At 42.3% G+C, this 12,836-nt stretch overlaps 1 protein-coding gene across 1 annotated transcript; it reads right to left on the bottom strand.

Moving 5' to 3' along the window:
• Positions 1 to 2,387: 2,387 nt before the first annotated feature.
• LOC115752263 lies at positions 2,388 to 6,376 on the bottom strand. The gene is made up of 3 exons (XM_030690372.2): positions 5,229 to 6,376; positions 3,642 to 4,315; positions 2,388 to 3,549 (listed from the first exon to the last, which is right to left on the bottom strand). Exons 1-3 carry the CDS (start codon positions 6,341 to 6,343, stop codon positions 2,528 to 2,530), a joined length of 2,811 nt encoding a protein of 936 aa, XP_030546232.2. The 5' UTR covers positions 6,344 to 6,376; the 3' UTR covers positions 2,388 to 2,527.
• Between the last annotated feature and the right edge of the window lie 6,460 nt (positions 6,377 to 12,836).

The raw sequence follows: 12,836 nt of genomic DNA, 5'->3' as shown, positions 1-12,836 counted from the left end.
AATTCTTCTTTGTAACATACTAGCATTTGTCTTCGTATTTGTGAATGGATTTCTATTAAGTCTATTGTCTTTATTAAAAAGAGTACTTACACACTTGTCATGAGATAATTGACAAGTGGAAGAATTCATTCTCAAATTGATTGCAAACTCACATGTCACTCATCCAATGTGTAAATCTTCTCATTTATACTGTAATGAATGGAGTAATAATCCTCTGTAAATTACCAACTTCTATAATAACTTACTAACTTTTATTTTTAAAATTTACCGACTTCAATATAAAATCACAAACCTTAAAATTGTTACCAGAGTTATCTACATTTATTTGATTTTTTTCTTTAAAAAGGATAATCTCACAAAAAATCCTAAACTTTTTTCTCATGCAACGCCAATATCCCAAACTTCTTTGTCAACTCACCGATATGATATCCCTTGTACTAGTGACCTGGATACGCCTTATGTCGCAGTTTCCTCCATAATTGCCTTACAAAAATCCGACGAGGTGTGGTTTTCCCCTTTCCAAATTATTAACTTTTCCAATAACACACATGCTTACTTAATCGAGTGATTTACAACTTTCAATCCTAATTTAAAGGATGTATTAACTTCCATTCGATTAAGTTATCAATTAGTTTGACATTTACCAACCTTAATTCGGTTTATTTATCAGTGTTCATATAGTCGTTTGTAAATGGACTCTTATAAGGTCAGCTGTCGGTAATACAAAATACATGTCATAATCCAATAGTAAAGGCGCAGGTGATTTCTTACATTGACGATGAACCTGCCAATAATCTTTTCATCAGTGAACGGCTTTTCTGATAAGTTTCTTATCTTTATTATTATAGTTAATCTACACTTTATATTTAGCACGTCTCGCATCAATTGCCAGCCTTAATTTGGGAACCAGCTAAACCATTTACTAGCCAAAAAGTTTACTAACATCCATACTGTTTAGCATCCGTTAATATACGATTTGAATAGTGATTATTTAACCATGTCCAAGTCACTAAGGTTTGAAGTTGGCGAGCCATCACAATGATCTAACTAATATGTCAGCTGTTTGTACTTCTTTTTTACACCGAGTAGCATTGCCCAATAGTATAAATCAGCCGGAGGTTCACTCGTTGTATATAGAATCCGAATTCTCGGTTTCATCAAAGACAAATGAGTACGAGACCACTGAATAAACCACGCTCAACTCGACGGCCAGTAAGTCCAAGTCTATTAACAACGAGCAGTTTGGCCGATTAGGACCCCGCGAGCCTTGATAGCCTCGTGGAAGCTCCAGTGTTTTGTTGCTTAATTGACAAGGGAACACCGGTGCCCATCATCGAACGAAAGGTCGACGCGAGATCATCAAATGTGCATCGGGGAAGATCCGCCGTTAATGGCTTTGCCAATTCAGATTTGGATAGGCGACCAAACCGCGGCAGGGATGTTCCAACTCCGCGTTGCGTGATCCAATTTCTTCTATCAGCTAATCATTTGGCGAAGCCGAAACTGGTCAATTTGGAATTTGGTGTGGTTCAGATTGATGCAGACAGATGACTGACGTGCGGAATGTCGGAGGCCCAAGGTTCGGCCCGTTTCGCATCTCAGAGTCAACCCAATTGAGCAAGTCTGCTCAAATTGCCAGGCCTTTCCGCTCTTTTTTCCCAGACTTTTGGGCCGAATTTGATCGAGCAAGACATCAAACAACGAAACAAAAATTCCAAATAAAACTTGAAAATCTTATTTCAGATAAAGACTTGAACTGCCCTTATTTTTTTTAAATAAGGAATTAAAGTGAACCTTATTTCTAATAAACGTTTGAAGTGGTTATGTCAGTCTCAAAGAAAATGACATTTTCGTCATTTAATTTTTTAATTTTTTTTCCTTTTTCTATTTTTTTTCTCCGGTGGCCACCGGTGATGTCCGAAGGGGTTGTTGGGCGAGGGGCAGCCGTACCTCCCCTGGACAAGGCAACCCTGGCCTTGGGTGAGGCCACCCTCGAAGCTACAAGCGATGGTCGCCAAGCCCTCATTGGCCGCAGCAAAGGGAAAAAAGAAATGACCAAAAAAAGGAAATAAAGAAAATAATAAATAATTCAAAATTAAAATTGTCTTTGGACGAAAATGTCTTTGATCAGCCATAATACGGCGACAAGCCTTATTTGAAATTGTCACGCCACTTCATGCATTTATTTGAGATTAATACAACGACTTTAGGGCTTATTTTAAAACTGAAGACACGTCAAGTTATTATTTAGAATGCCTTGAATCAGCAGGTTCCATTTATCAATGTTCACTGAAATAAACAGAATACTGATTCCCCCAATGCATTAGAAGGGGAGTCAGTTCAGTGACCAAGCGTTGTATACCATCCTTAGTCCTCCCACACAATCCGCTATCCCACAAGCACCAGTTGATGAACAAAGCTTTTAAGTCCGACCACCGACCCAGATGGGATAAAAAGAGTGTTTTCTTCAAGATTTTACAGGAAACAAATCCATTGAAAGAATAACAAATTTTGATTACTCCACCCATCAGAACTTGGCACACCGCGCCGGCAGCCCCGTCCCGTGATCGACCGCCACTATCTCGGTCTTGTTGTCGCAGCGAATCACGTCCTGCCCCAGCTTGGCACCCGCCGCCTTCAGCCCCTTGAGGGAGAGCGGCTGGTTGAACAGGTTCAGCGAGGGGAGCCTCGACGCCGGAGGCAGCTTCCCGCCGGGCAAGAAGTTCCTGAAGTCCTCCTTCAGCAGCGGCACCTCGAAGTCGGCCTTGTTGTGCCTCACGACGTTGTCCTTGGCGCTGATGTGGGCTCCGGGCTCCATGTGGTTGGTGGAGAAGCTCGCCTGGTTCGGGAAGTTGGGGTACAGGCTCACGTAGCCCCGGAGGTACATCATGTCGATCAGGAACTTCTTCCAGGAGGCCTGCCAGCCGTTGGTGCGGGACTTGGGGATCTGGACTGGGTTCTCCTTGGCGTTCTCGGTGAACCTCATGTTCATGTACACGTAGAACTCCTTCCAATGCTTGGGGAAGAAGACCGCGCCCCAGCTACACGGCAATTGGTGGAGGTACGGCGTATTCGGGTGGATGTGCTTGAAGAACTCCGTCGCATTCCACTTCGGCCGCTCCTTCACGACCTCGACCAGCTTCGGAGTGTAGAGAGAGATGGACGAGAGCTCCGGGAGCGCGACCTGCGGGTCATAGTGATAGGCCAAGAGAGCATACTTGACCCACAAGTAGTAGTAAGGGGAGACCTCGATGTCATCCTCGAGGAGGAGGCCGTAGTCGTCGTCGGACGCCGGGTACCAGCTCTCGCTGACGGCTCGGATCAGGCCTCCCTGGATGATCCTCCGGCGTAGGGTCTTGGGGCCGTGCGGCCAGTCGAAGGAGTTCACCAGCTTTATGGTGGCCTCGTCCACCTTGCTGTCCATGTTGAAGCTGATAGGGACCTCGTCGCTGAGGTAGAAGGCATTGCTGAGCGACGTGAGTAGCCTCTTCAGGGACGTCGCTCGGTTCTGCGTGATGATGTTGACAGAGATTCGCATCCTGTTCCAATCTGCTTTTCCAGCAAACCAATGGTTATCTCTATCGTGAAAAGAAACTTAAGAAGAAGAAGAGAACGAAAAAGTGGCGGGTAAGAGGTCTTACTCGGTAGCGCCGTTGACCGGAGATCAGCCATCCAAAGCACCTTGGGCAGGGAGGCCCTGGGCAAGAGCACCACCGTCGTCATCCCATTCCCGTTGCTCTCCGCCGCCATCCTCAGCGCCTTCTTCACGTTCTCGTCCAGATCAGCCACCGCAACCACCACGGTCGGGTTGTGGATCCGAATTAGCCCCTTCACGCTCGAGTAGACCACCTGGAGCACCGGGACCTCCGAGTCCGACACCCCCGAGGTCGCCCCGACGGCCAGGTCGAACACCTTGAACCGCCTCTCGCTGCAAACGGCCGGAGGCCACTGGAGAACGGCGGCGGCGGCCTCGCATGGGCAGAAGCCGCCGCCGGAGACCGCTAGGTAGGCCTTCTTGCCGACGGTGGAGCGGAACTTCTCCAGGAGGGGGGCAAGGGCCTTGACCTCGGCGACGGAGTGGGCGTAGAACAGGGCGTCGATCCGCTGCGGGTGCATCTGGGCCCACTGGGTGACGTAGCCGGAGGCGAGGGCTCTCCACCACTGATCGTCCCGGACCTGGACGATGTCCTTGAAGATCGCCGTCGTTTCTGACACGTAGGCCAACCGGTGCTCGCTGTCGCCCCACGTGTCGATGTCGCTGGGGTCCACCGGCAGCACGTAGGAGTAGGCGTTCCTATACTTTTGAAGCTGGTAGCTGCCAAATACAGGATCAAGAGCATATTGATGTCCAAGGAATAGGGAATCAATCCGAGCCGCCACCCCCACCTTCCCTTTTTTTTTTTCGAACTTATGGAAATAAATGCCCCGCAATCATTATTAAACGATAGAATTTAATTACAAATTCATCATCTGACGTGGCTACGGGTGTGTCTTGTAAAATTTGATTTTCACCATGAACTAATTAAAGTTTCCAAAAATATGCACAAGAGCAATAATTCGATTAATTAGTTGGGAGAGCCGTCCAATTTACTAAAGTCGATATGAATGAAAAATGAGGATTTGAACAAAAACAAAACATCTCGAGATCAGACGAAATAATGGAGAGGGACTCTGTGACCAACCCCTCAATACACACTTGAAATTTGATGAATTGTATATAACTTAGGAAGGTGATGAAAACCCTAATCGTTGACCACGCCATTAATGAATGCCTCGGGTAGGAAGATCCTCAGATAAAATAAAGCTTCCCATGCACGCTATTTTAATAGCCCCTTCGAGTAGAAAATGATTACTTCCAGTTTCAATCTATGGAGTTCAAATTTCTACGTGATCGGAACCATTTGCTCGTCCTAATTTCTATGTTTATTTTAGTCTTAGCTTCTAACTAATCTGGCTCGAATAATCAAACAAGTGTATGCACTATGAAGAGCAGGTCACCCACTCAATGAAATTTTTAATTTCCTACTATAGTTTAGCAATTTTTAATGGTACTTTTTTGTTTTGGGTTACTCAAAGTTAGCATTTATCGACTTTTATCTGATGCGTGAAGTCTCACTAATCACTAGACATTTCTCTGTTTATTTATAAAGTTCTAAAACCAATGAACAAAATGATGGATATCGTGATCCGATCATGTGAGAGAGAAATCGAAATATTTTAGTACGTACCTAAGGTGGAGATCTTCGCCGGTCATGAACGTGAGGGGCGTCTCGATGAAGAGCGTCTTCACGAGCTCGGCCGACAAGAACCACGAGCTGGACAGGAAATCCACCTGAACGATCCGGTCCACTGTGATGTTGTAGGCCGGATCGGGCAGATAGAGCCCCGCCTCCTTCGACCGGAACTTCCGGTAGCTAGGGAACGTGAAGTCCTTCTGCCGGAAGGGCAGGATCCGCCCGATGCTCCCGAGGACCGAGTTCTTGTACTTGTCAGTTCCGGCCACGTGAGACAGGATCTGCAGCATCTTCTTCCCGGGGATCATGTCATCGTCGAGGACATACACGAGGTCGGCCTCGGTCTGCAGCGCCATTTGGAACCTCCCGTAGTATTTGAAGTCGTAGCTGGAGCTGACGAAGCTGATTCTTGAGTCGTTGTAGCTCTCAACGATCCTTCTCAGGGAGAGCTCGTTGGGGCTACCGAAGGAGAGGACCCAAACATGGTGAAACGGTAGCGTTTGGTGGAGCAGCGAGTCCAGTTGTGCACAGAGCGTTTTCCTCTTGAAGTGGTTCAAGATCACAGTCACTTTAGGCCGGTTCGGGCCCTTCAAGTCCCACTTGGACTTTATCGCCATGAGCTGAGCCAGAGTCTCCGTCCCAAAGTTCTTGCCCTGGAATGACAATACCTCATCGTAGAGCTCTCTCTTGAGCTTGATCATCACTGCATCGTTGGACTTCTTCTGCTCGAACTCAATCTTCTCGTGCTCGCACACCTCCATAGGGCTGACCCGCGGGATCAGTTCGGGCCCCAGGACCGCGTTGGCTGATTGTTGGTGGCGGCTCAGTACGTGGGGTGGGACTATGAGCTGCTTCCACTGCTGCGCGATGCGCGTGGCCCACGCGAAGTCTGGCTTGGACCGTAGATCGATCGCGGGGCTCATGTAGTACAGCAGGAAGGTCGCGTAGACAGCAAAGGCGAACTGCAGGAAGGTGAGGCACGCGACAAGGCGGCCGGAGTAGCTCCGCTGGGGCTTCAGCTTGCTGGCCTTGTTGCCACTAACGTAGTCGGTCAAGACGCCTTCCAAGTAATCCCCGCTTCTCATGGTTGCGTTTCGGACTAAACCCATTTCTTGAATTTAGCCCTAGAGCATATCCAAGACCCTGCAAGGAACTTAAAAATGAAAAAAAAGGAACAGAATCAAGAAACCATTGATTCAGTCTATACTACTTCAATGAGCTGAGGCATGAAATGTGCAAAAAGATCAAATTTTGAGAGTGACCCACAACTACTAACAATCCAAAGTAAGCGAAAAACGGTTAAATATGCACAGCTTTGGCGTGATTCCGATGGAAAAAGATGGATAGATATCTATCTCGGTTTCGATTCGGAAGAAAGAAGGCTTAAGGGCTAAGAGGTTTTTGAGGGATTCTGGAGAGTGGTAGACCACTGCATTCGGGAGAGCCATGGATCTTGTGCCTTTATAATAATTAAAAAGAGGGAGCCAGAAAAATGTAAAAATGAAGCAGCCCAACCCCATGAGAAATGGCACCAAAGGTCACATGGGCTAAACTTGCTTGTGCCTGTCACCCAAAAAAAAAAAAAACAAATACATCGATTAGAAGAAAGAAAGAAGATGGTGAGGACGCGTTATCTTCACTTCATCTCATATATTCCCACCCTCGAGACACCGTTTTGAAGCCGGTTTTGATGCCGGAGTATAGGGCTTCCCTTGCGTTTTTGGCACTTCGCTTCTTCTCTCTACTGCTAATAAAATTTAAACCCCACACACCAACACCTCCCTACCCCCCCCTCTAACTTGGTTTTGAGTTTGACAAGGAGCAGAGAGGTTTTGAATAAAATTTCCGCAAAATTCTAGGCCAATAGGAAAACAACGTAAGATTTCTGGTCCTGAGAAAGCACTGCTGAGGGAGACAATGCAAGGTGTACAGGTGTCATTTGCAATTAATGTTCCAGCTATATATTATCCATTTTGCAGGTTCATTAATTAGATATTCTTCTCCATAAAAACTATCTTAAAAGAGTTCGGTGGAACCCAAATCCCGATCAAATTCCCCAGTCCTCGTCAAACCCACTTCCCAAGATCAAGATTTGAGGAGCATCTCGAGTTTCTACCCGGAGAAGTTCATCACACGGCAAATGCAAGCGAGGAATGGCCCAGAACTTGAGCTTAGAACAAGAAAAAACCTGGAAGAGACAAATTAAAGGGAAACGACAAACAGTAATTAAGAAGTCAAAACCGAGTACCTTGATGGGGAAGAGAGATCGAAATCAATTAGCTTGAGCTTAATTTCTTCTTCAGCAAATCAAGCTAAAGCTTAGCTAAGAAACTCGACCTCACACCACCGTCTGAATGAACATGCATGAAGAGAAAGAAATGAAAAAAGGAAACAAATATTGGGCATGGCTTGATTGAGTAAATGGGGGAGATATATAAAGTGCAGATATACATATATGGTATGGCCAATGTTGACTTTGCATGAAGATACGTAGATGAAATCAGCAGAAATGTGGGCTTTGCTAATGCCATCTCGCCAAACTTTATGGGCAAGTTGAACGCAAGAAAACAGATGACTGGATTGCTTGTATTTTAGCTTGCGGGAGAGAAGAGTACAAATGGGTTCGGCATGGCTCGTTCAAGGAATTTGAACAAGAATTCTGGGAAATTCAGATTAAAAAGAAAGAGACCCACGCATATTTTTTTTTTTTCCCTCGTTGGTCAAGTCTTTATGTTTTTTTCTTTGGTCGGTAGGTTGGCATTAAGTTGCAGAACATGAGGGAGAGAGAGGAATGAGAGGAAAACTAGGATAGGTATAACGGACTAATCATAATCAACCAGGGGGAAGAAACTGCAGAGACATGGCCACAAAAAAAAAAAAAAAAAAACCCTAGGAAATTATTAGGTAAAGCTGAACATGACACATTCCATTTGTTTCACCTAAGTTTGGCCCTGTTTGGTTCAGTATTCCAAATGAACATTGGAGCTCTAAAGTCCTTTGGCCAAATGTAAATGTTGTTTGGTTCATTTTTTGGCTCACTTTGGGGAGATGCGATTGCATTTCAAATACTCTTCAAAGTACCTCTAGAAGTACTTTGGGCTAAAGGACTTTTGTAAATGCAACAAATTTTTTTATTATTTTAATTTTGTCACCTTCACTTGCTGCCGCCGCCCGCCGCCATCGCCCATTAGCCGCCGGTCGCCGGTCGTCGGTCGACGCTGCTGCCGCCTTTTTTTCAAAAAGAAAAAATATTTTACCAAGTTCATTTTTCACCAAACAACATTTATGTCAAAGTTACTTTCCAAATGTGTTTTTAAAATACACTTTACCAAACACTACTTGCATTTTGAAAAAGGCCTTTAACCCAAAGGTATTTGCATTTTCTTAAAGTCCCTTAGCCAAATGTTGAACCAAATAGGGCCTTTGTGTCCATCGCATGGATGACAAAGTTCTCAAAAAATTACGTGAAATAAAAAAAAATTCGTCTCAAACGGACGTCCGAGCGATGAGATATGCTTTTCCAAAGTTTTGCCCTTTCTTTACTCGTTTCCACTCTTTTGCTGTGGTTTTTAATCTTTTCATACGGTTTTTAACTCTTTTGTTGCGGTTTCCTATTTATCTATTACTGTGGTTTCCAACATATTCCTGCGGCTATATTACATTATATCACAACATTATTTATTAATTATATGTCTTAATAAATATTTACATTAATTATTGCTAATAATGTTATAAATATAAGCTTCACAAGAAAAAAATTATAAATAAAATAAATATTCTAAGTATCAATAATTAAAAAAATACGAAATTAAAAAAAAAAAAAAAAGGAATGCGGGCTGGATTTGTGCCTTGCTCGGGAGGCCCATCGCCGAAGCGGGCCTCGCTCGGCAATCCAACCGCCGAGCGAGGCCCAAATCAGTAAATATTTATTTTTAAAAAATAATTTTGGAAAAAAACCCTCGATAATAATACATGTATATATATTTTTATTCAGGGAAAATTGTCCAAAAAGTCATAAATCTATTGTATGACGGCCAATTCAGTTATAAACCTTCCAATTATGCCAATTTAATTTTAAACCTTTTGATGATTTGCTAATGAAGTCTTGAACCTTTTGATTGTGCCGGTTCGGTCATAAATCTTTTGAAATTTTATCAATTTAGTCCTAAACCTATATTGGCAGAGATGACTACATTGACAAATCATAAAAAGGTTTGGGACTAAATCGTCAAAATGTTTAGGCCTGAATCGGCACAATGGAAAGATTTAGGAATAAATTAGCAAATCGTCAAAAAGTTTAGGACTACACTGGCAAAATTGAAAGATTTAGGATGGAAAAATTACCAAAAATGTCATAAACCTATTGCAATTATACCAATTCAGTCATAGATTTTTCTTTTTGCCAATTCAGTGTTAAAATTTTTATATTTGTGTCAATTCAATCCATTCGGCAAATTTTGACCGGCCAACGCTAATGTCGATGCCGGCCGGCAACCGATGTGATGCTGTCGGTGCTCACATAGCAATTTTTCCGTTTAGAATTGAATTGACGGATATACAATAGGTTTATGACTTTCTAGACAATTATATCTCTCTATTTATAAGGTCGAGTCAATATTGGAGTAGAATGTCAAGGTGCCTGTATATCTCCATAGATGTGGCTATGGCTCAGCCTACCATCTTTCTTTCAACGCTCCAAAGATATACCTGTATTCTACGTGTGTGTACATGGGTTACATGCTACTTTCCCAGATTCAACTCCTTAGGTACTTTTTGTGTCTTGGATAATAACATCATCCATAAAAGTGATTCCTTGAGTTAATTTTCTGGCTCTAATTCGAATTTATGAGAAGAAGCAATCAACTTTTTTCTTAGAAAAAAAAATGAAATTAGTTGATACCTTCACGTTGAGCTCACTTTACACTTTCTGTGTTCTCTTTCTCTCCCATTACTCAATCTGTGTTTGAGAAAGCAAAAGACAAGAAGCTCTCGCCTTTCGTTGACTTTCGACGAAACATGTGAGGTTTACCAAGAAGCGCCGTGGTTGAGAGAAGATGGCGCTTCGGCGTTGACTTCTTCCCATCCGTGATTAATGAAAGGGTTTTAGTTACCAGTTATATCCACATTTTGACTAAGACTTCACACATCAGCCTAATGATCATTCGCTGATTTCTGTCCTAAGATGAAAGATTTGCGCGGGTTGACAACATATCAGGACTAAGTAGTAGACTCCAAGAGGCGTGTCGGTTCATTCTTGGAAAACGAAGAAAGCATATAAGTTCCTTCAGTTCGTTGGTGGTAAAAGGGAGAACGAGAGTGGGGATAATAAAGTATACCCTGAACATAAACGTCTTCGCGATGCGATGTATATGGCTTTAACAAAGTTGTAATTGTCTAGTTAATCATATAATCAACCTTCCACGCTTATATAACTTAGATCGAGGAAGCATAAAAAAGAAGGGATAATGACTCAAATAGTCCATGAATTTCAACCTTATGTGCAATGTAGTCCATGTACTTTTAATTTGACAAATATGGTCATTGAACTTTGACCCAATATTCAATGTGATCTCTAAACTTTTAATTTGACAAATTTGGTCCTTGAACTTTTGGAACATGTGCAATATAGTCCATGAATTATAGGAAGATGTTCAGTATAGTCCTTCCATTGATTCAAGTTCGGGGACTAAGTTGAACATGATCTAAAAGTTCATGGACCATATTGGCCAAATTAAAAGTTCAGGGATTACATTATACATTGGATCAAATTTTAGGGACCATTTGAGTTATTTTGCCAAAAAAGAAATGTCGGCAAACATGTCAAATTTGATCGGCCATTAGGCATTCTAGCAGCAAGGCAGATTAGAAGGCAAGGAAGTTCTCGAAGAGTTTTCGAGCCTCACGACCTTCGCCATTCAATCGGCAATAAAAGAACTACCCTTCGTTCATCAAGAACGGTGTGCTTTCTTTCACATAAATCGCTAGGACGATGAATTATCTACTACTCTCCTAAAAAGGGTTATTAAATTGACATTTTCTTTGAAAAAAACAAACTACTTATGTTGCGACGAATGTTGAATTTCTTGTAAATTAGAATATCATTTGAAATATCATCATTTTTAACTTGTCTAAGTTCATACGCTTAGCATTAAGCATCCCGAGGTAGAATGGCGAGATCTCCTCAATATTACTAGCTGGAGGATTGGAGCTCTTTTCTCCCTTTTTGGGCAAGTGCATAACAATACTTCTGCTCTACAAATCAATTTATGGAAAGAAGTAACTTTTTTGTACTTTTTCAAGTGGTTCCAAAATTATTTATGAAGTAAAAAAATGTTTTAAAAGTAGAAAAATGAAGTTGCGTAACTAAACGGATTTATATTCCGGAAGTTACATTATCAAAAGGATTTCTGTTCCAAAAATACTTGTGGAGCAGAAATTCTACTCTAGAAATATTGACATGCACGGCCCAAAGGGACATAATTATTAATTCCACTCTTTGTGACTTCAATTTATTTTATTTTAATGGCAAGATAGAAGCATTCGAAGGTCAAAACTCTACGCCCCCAGCAGAAAAAAAGTCAACCAATTTTTGTCCCGGAAAGGGACGAAATTATTAATTTCTCAATGTCCAATATGATGGTCCGTGTGCTGACAGGCGCACTGCGTTGGCCCCCTTTGACTTGAGCCAGATGGCAGAACTTGACCGAGCCCAATATGAGTCTGTAGATCTTGTGGAACCCAGAAGGGAAGACCTAACACGCAAAGAAGAAGAAGAAGAAGAAGAATATTGATTTCGATGGATCGGTAATTCGGTATAGCTTGATCTCATAATATGTTACTTCATGCAAAAAATGGATAACGTTAAGTACTTAGATGCCCTAATCTCGACATAAACGAGATATAACCCGCGCGGCTCTTGACTTAAGTGCATGGTTTCTTCCTCCTCAGAGTAACATCGGGAACTTTGTCATCTATCACGTGGCTTAACTCTTATTTGATGAGAAAAGTACCAAAAAAAAATTATATGTATCAATTCAATCCTAAATTTTTTTGCATTGGTACCAATTTAGTATATTTGACCAATTTAGTCCGGAAATTATTCATGTGGCGTGGCCGACATTGACGTGGGCATTTTAGGTAATTTTTAAAATGATATTTTTAATTATTTTTTGCTTTTTTTCATTCTTTTTTTTTTTTTCACTTCGGCAAGTGTCGCCGGCCACTAGGTGAGGGCTTGTTGTCCTTAGGAGAGGGCCGCCTCGCCCGAGGCCGTGCGTGACAAAAAAAATTTATGCATACATGGTATATGTTTTCGCGCAAACCAGGGGTGAGATTCTATGTACTGAAAATTGAACAACCTATTCCGACAAAGGTACGTGAAACTTGGAACCTGAAACATGTAAAGAGTTTTTGCATACATGGTATATATTTTCGTGCAATCCTGCGACATTCCATGGTGTTCGACGATGAGTGTATAATCTGGAACCTCTCATCCGAGTTTCTATTTCCAACAATATTTACGAATGAAACTTTTACTTTGTTAATATTGCATATTTATTCGTATGTCGGAATATGAGTTGTGATCAATAAATTGTAGCAATA

The sequence above is a fragment of the Rhodamnia argentea genome, chromosome 6 (genome assembly GCF_020921035.1).
Source record: "Rhodamnia argentea isolate NSW1041297 chromosome 6, ASM2092103v1, whole genome shotgun sequence".
Lineage (NCBI taxonomy): Eukaryota > Viridiplantae > Streptophyta > Magnoliopsida > Myrtales > Myrtaceae > Rhodamnia > Rhodamnia argentea.
This window is presented reverse-complemented; position numbering and strand designations above follow the sequence as displayed.

Excerpts from the sequence above, each read along its gene's own strand:
- LOC115752263 (XM_030690372.2), bottom strand. The coding sequence starts at position 6,343 with ATGGGTTTAGTCCGAAACGCAACCATGAGAAGCGGGGATTACTTGGAA. Across the intron at positions 4,316-5,228 it reads GGCGAAGATCTCCACCTTAG|CTACCAGCTTCAAAAGTATA; the intron begins GTACGTACTAAA and ends TGTATTTGGCAG. Across the intron at positions 3,550-3,641 it reads CCGGTCAACGGCGCTACCGA|ATTGGAACAGGATGCGAATC; the intron begins GTAAGACCTCTT and ends CTGGAAAAGCAG.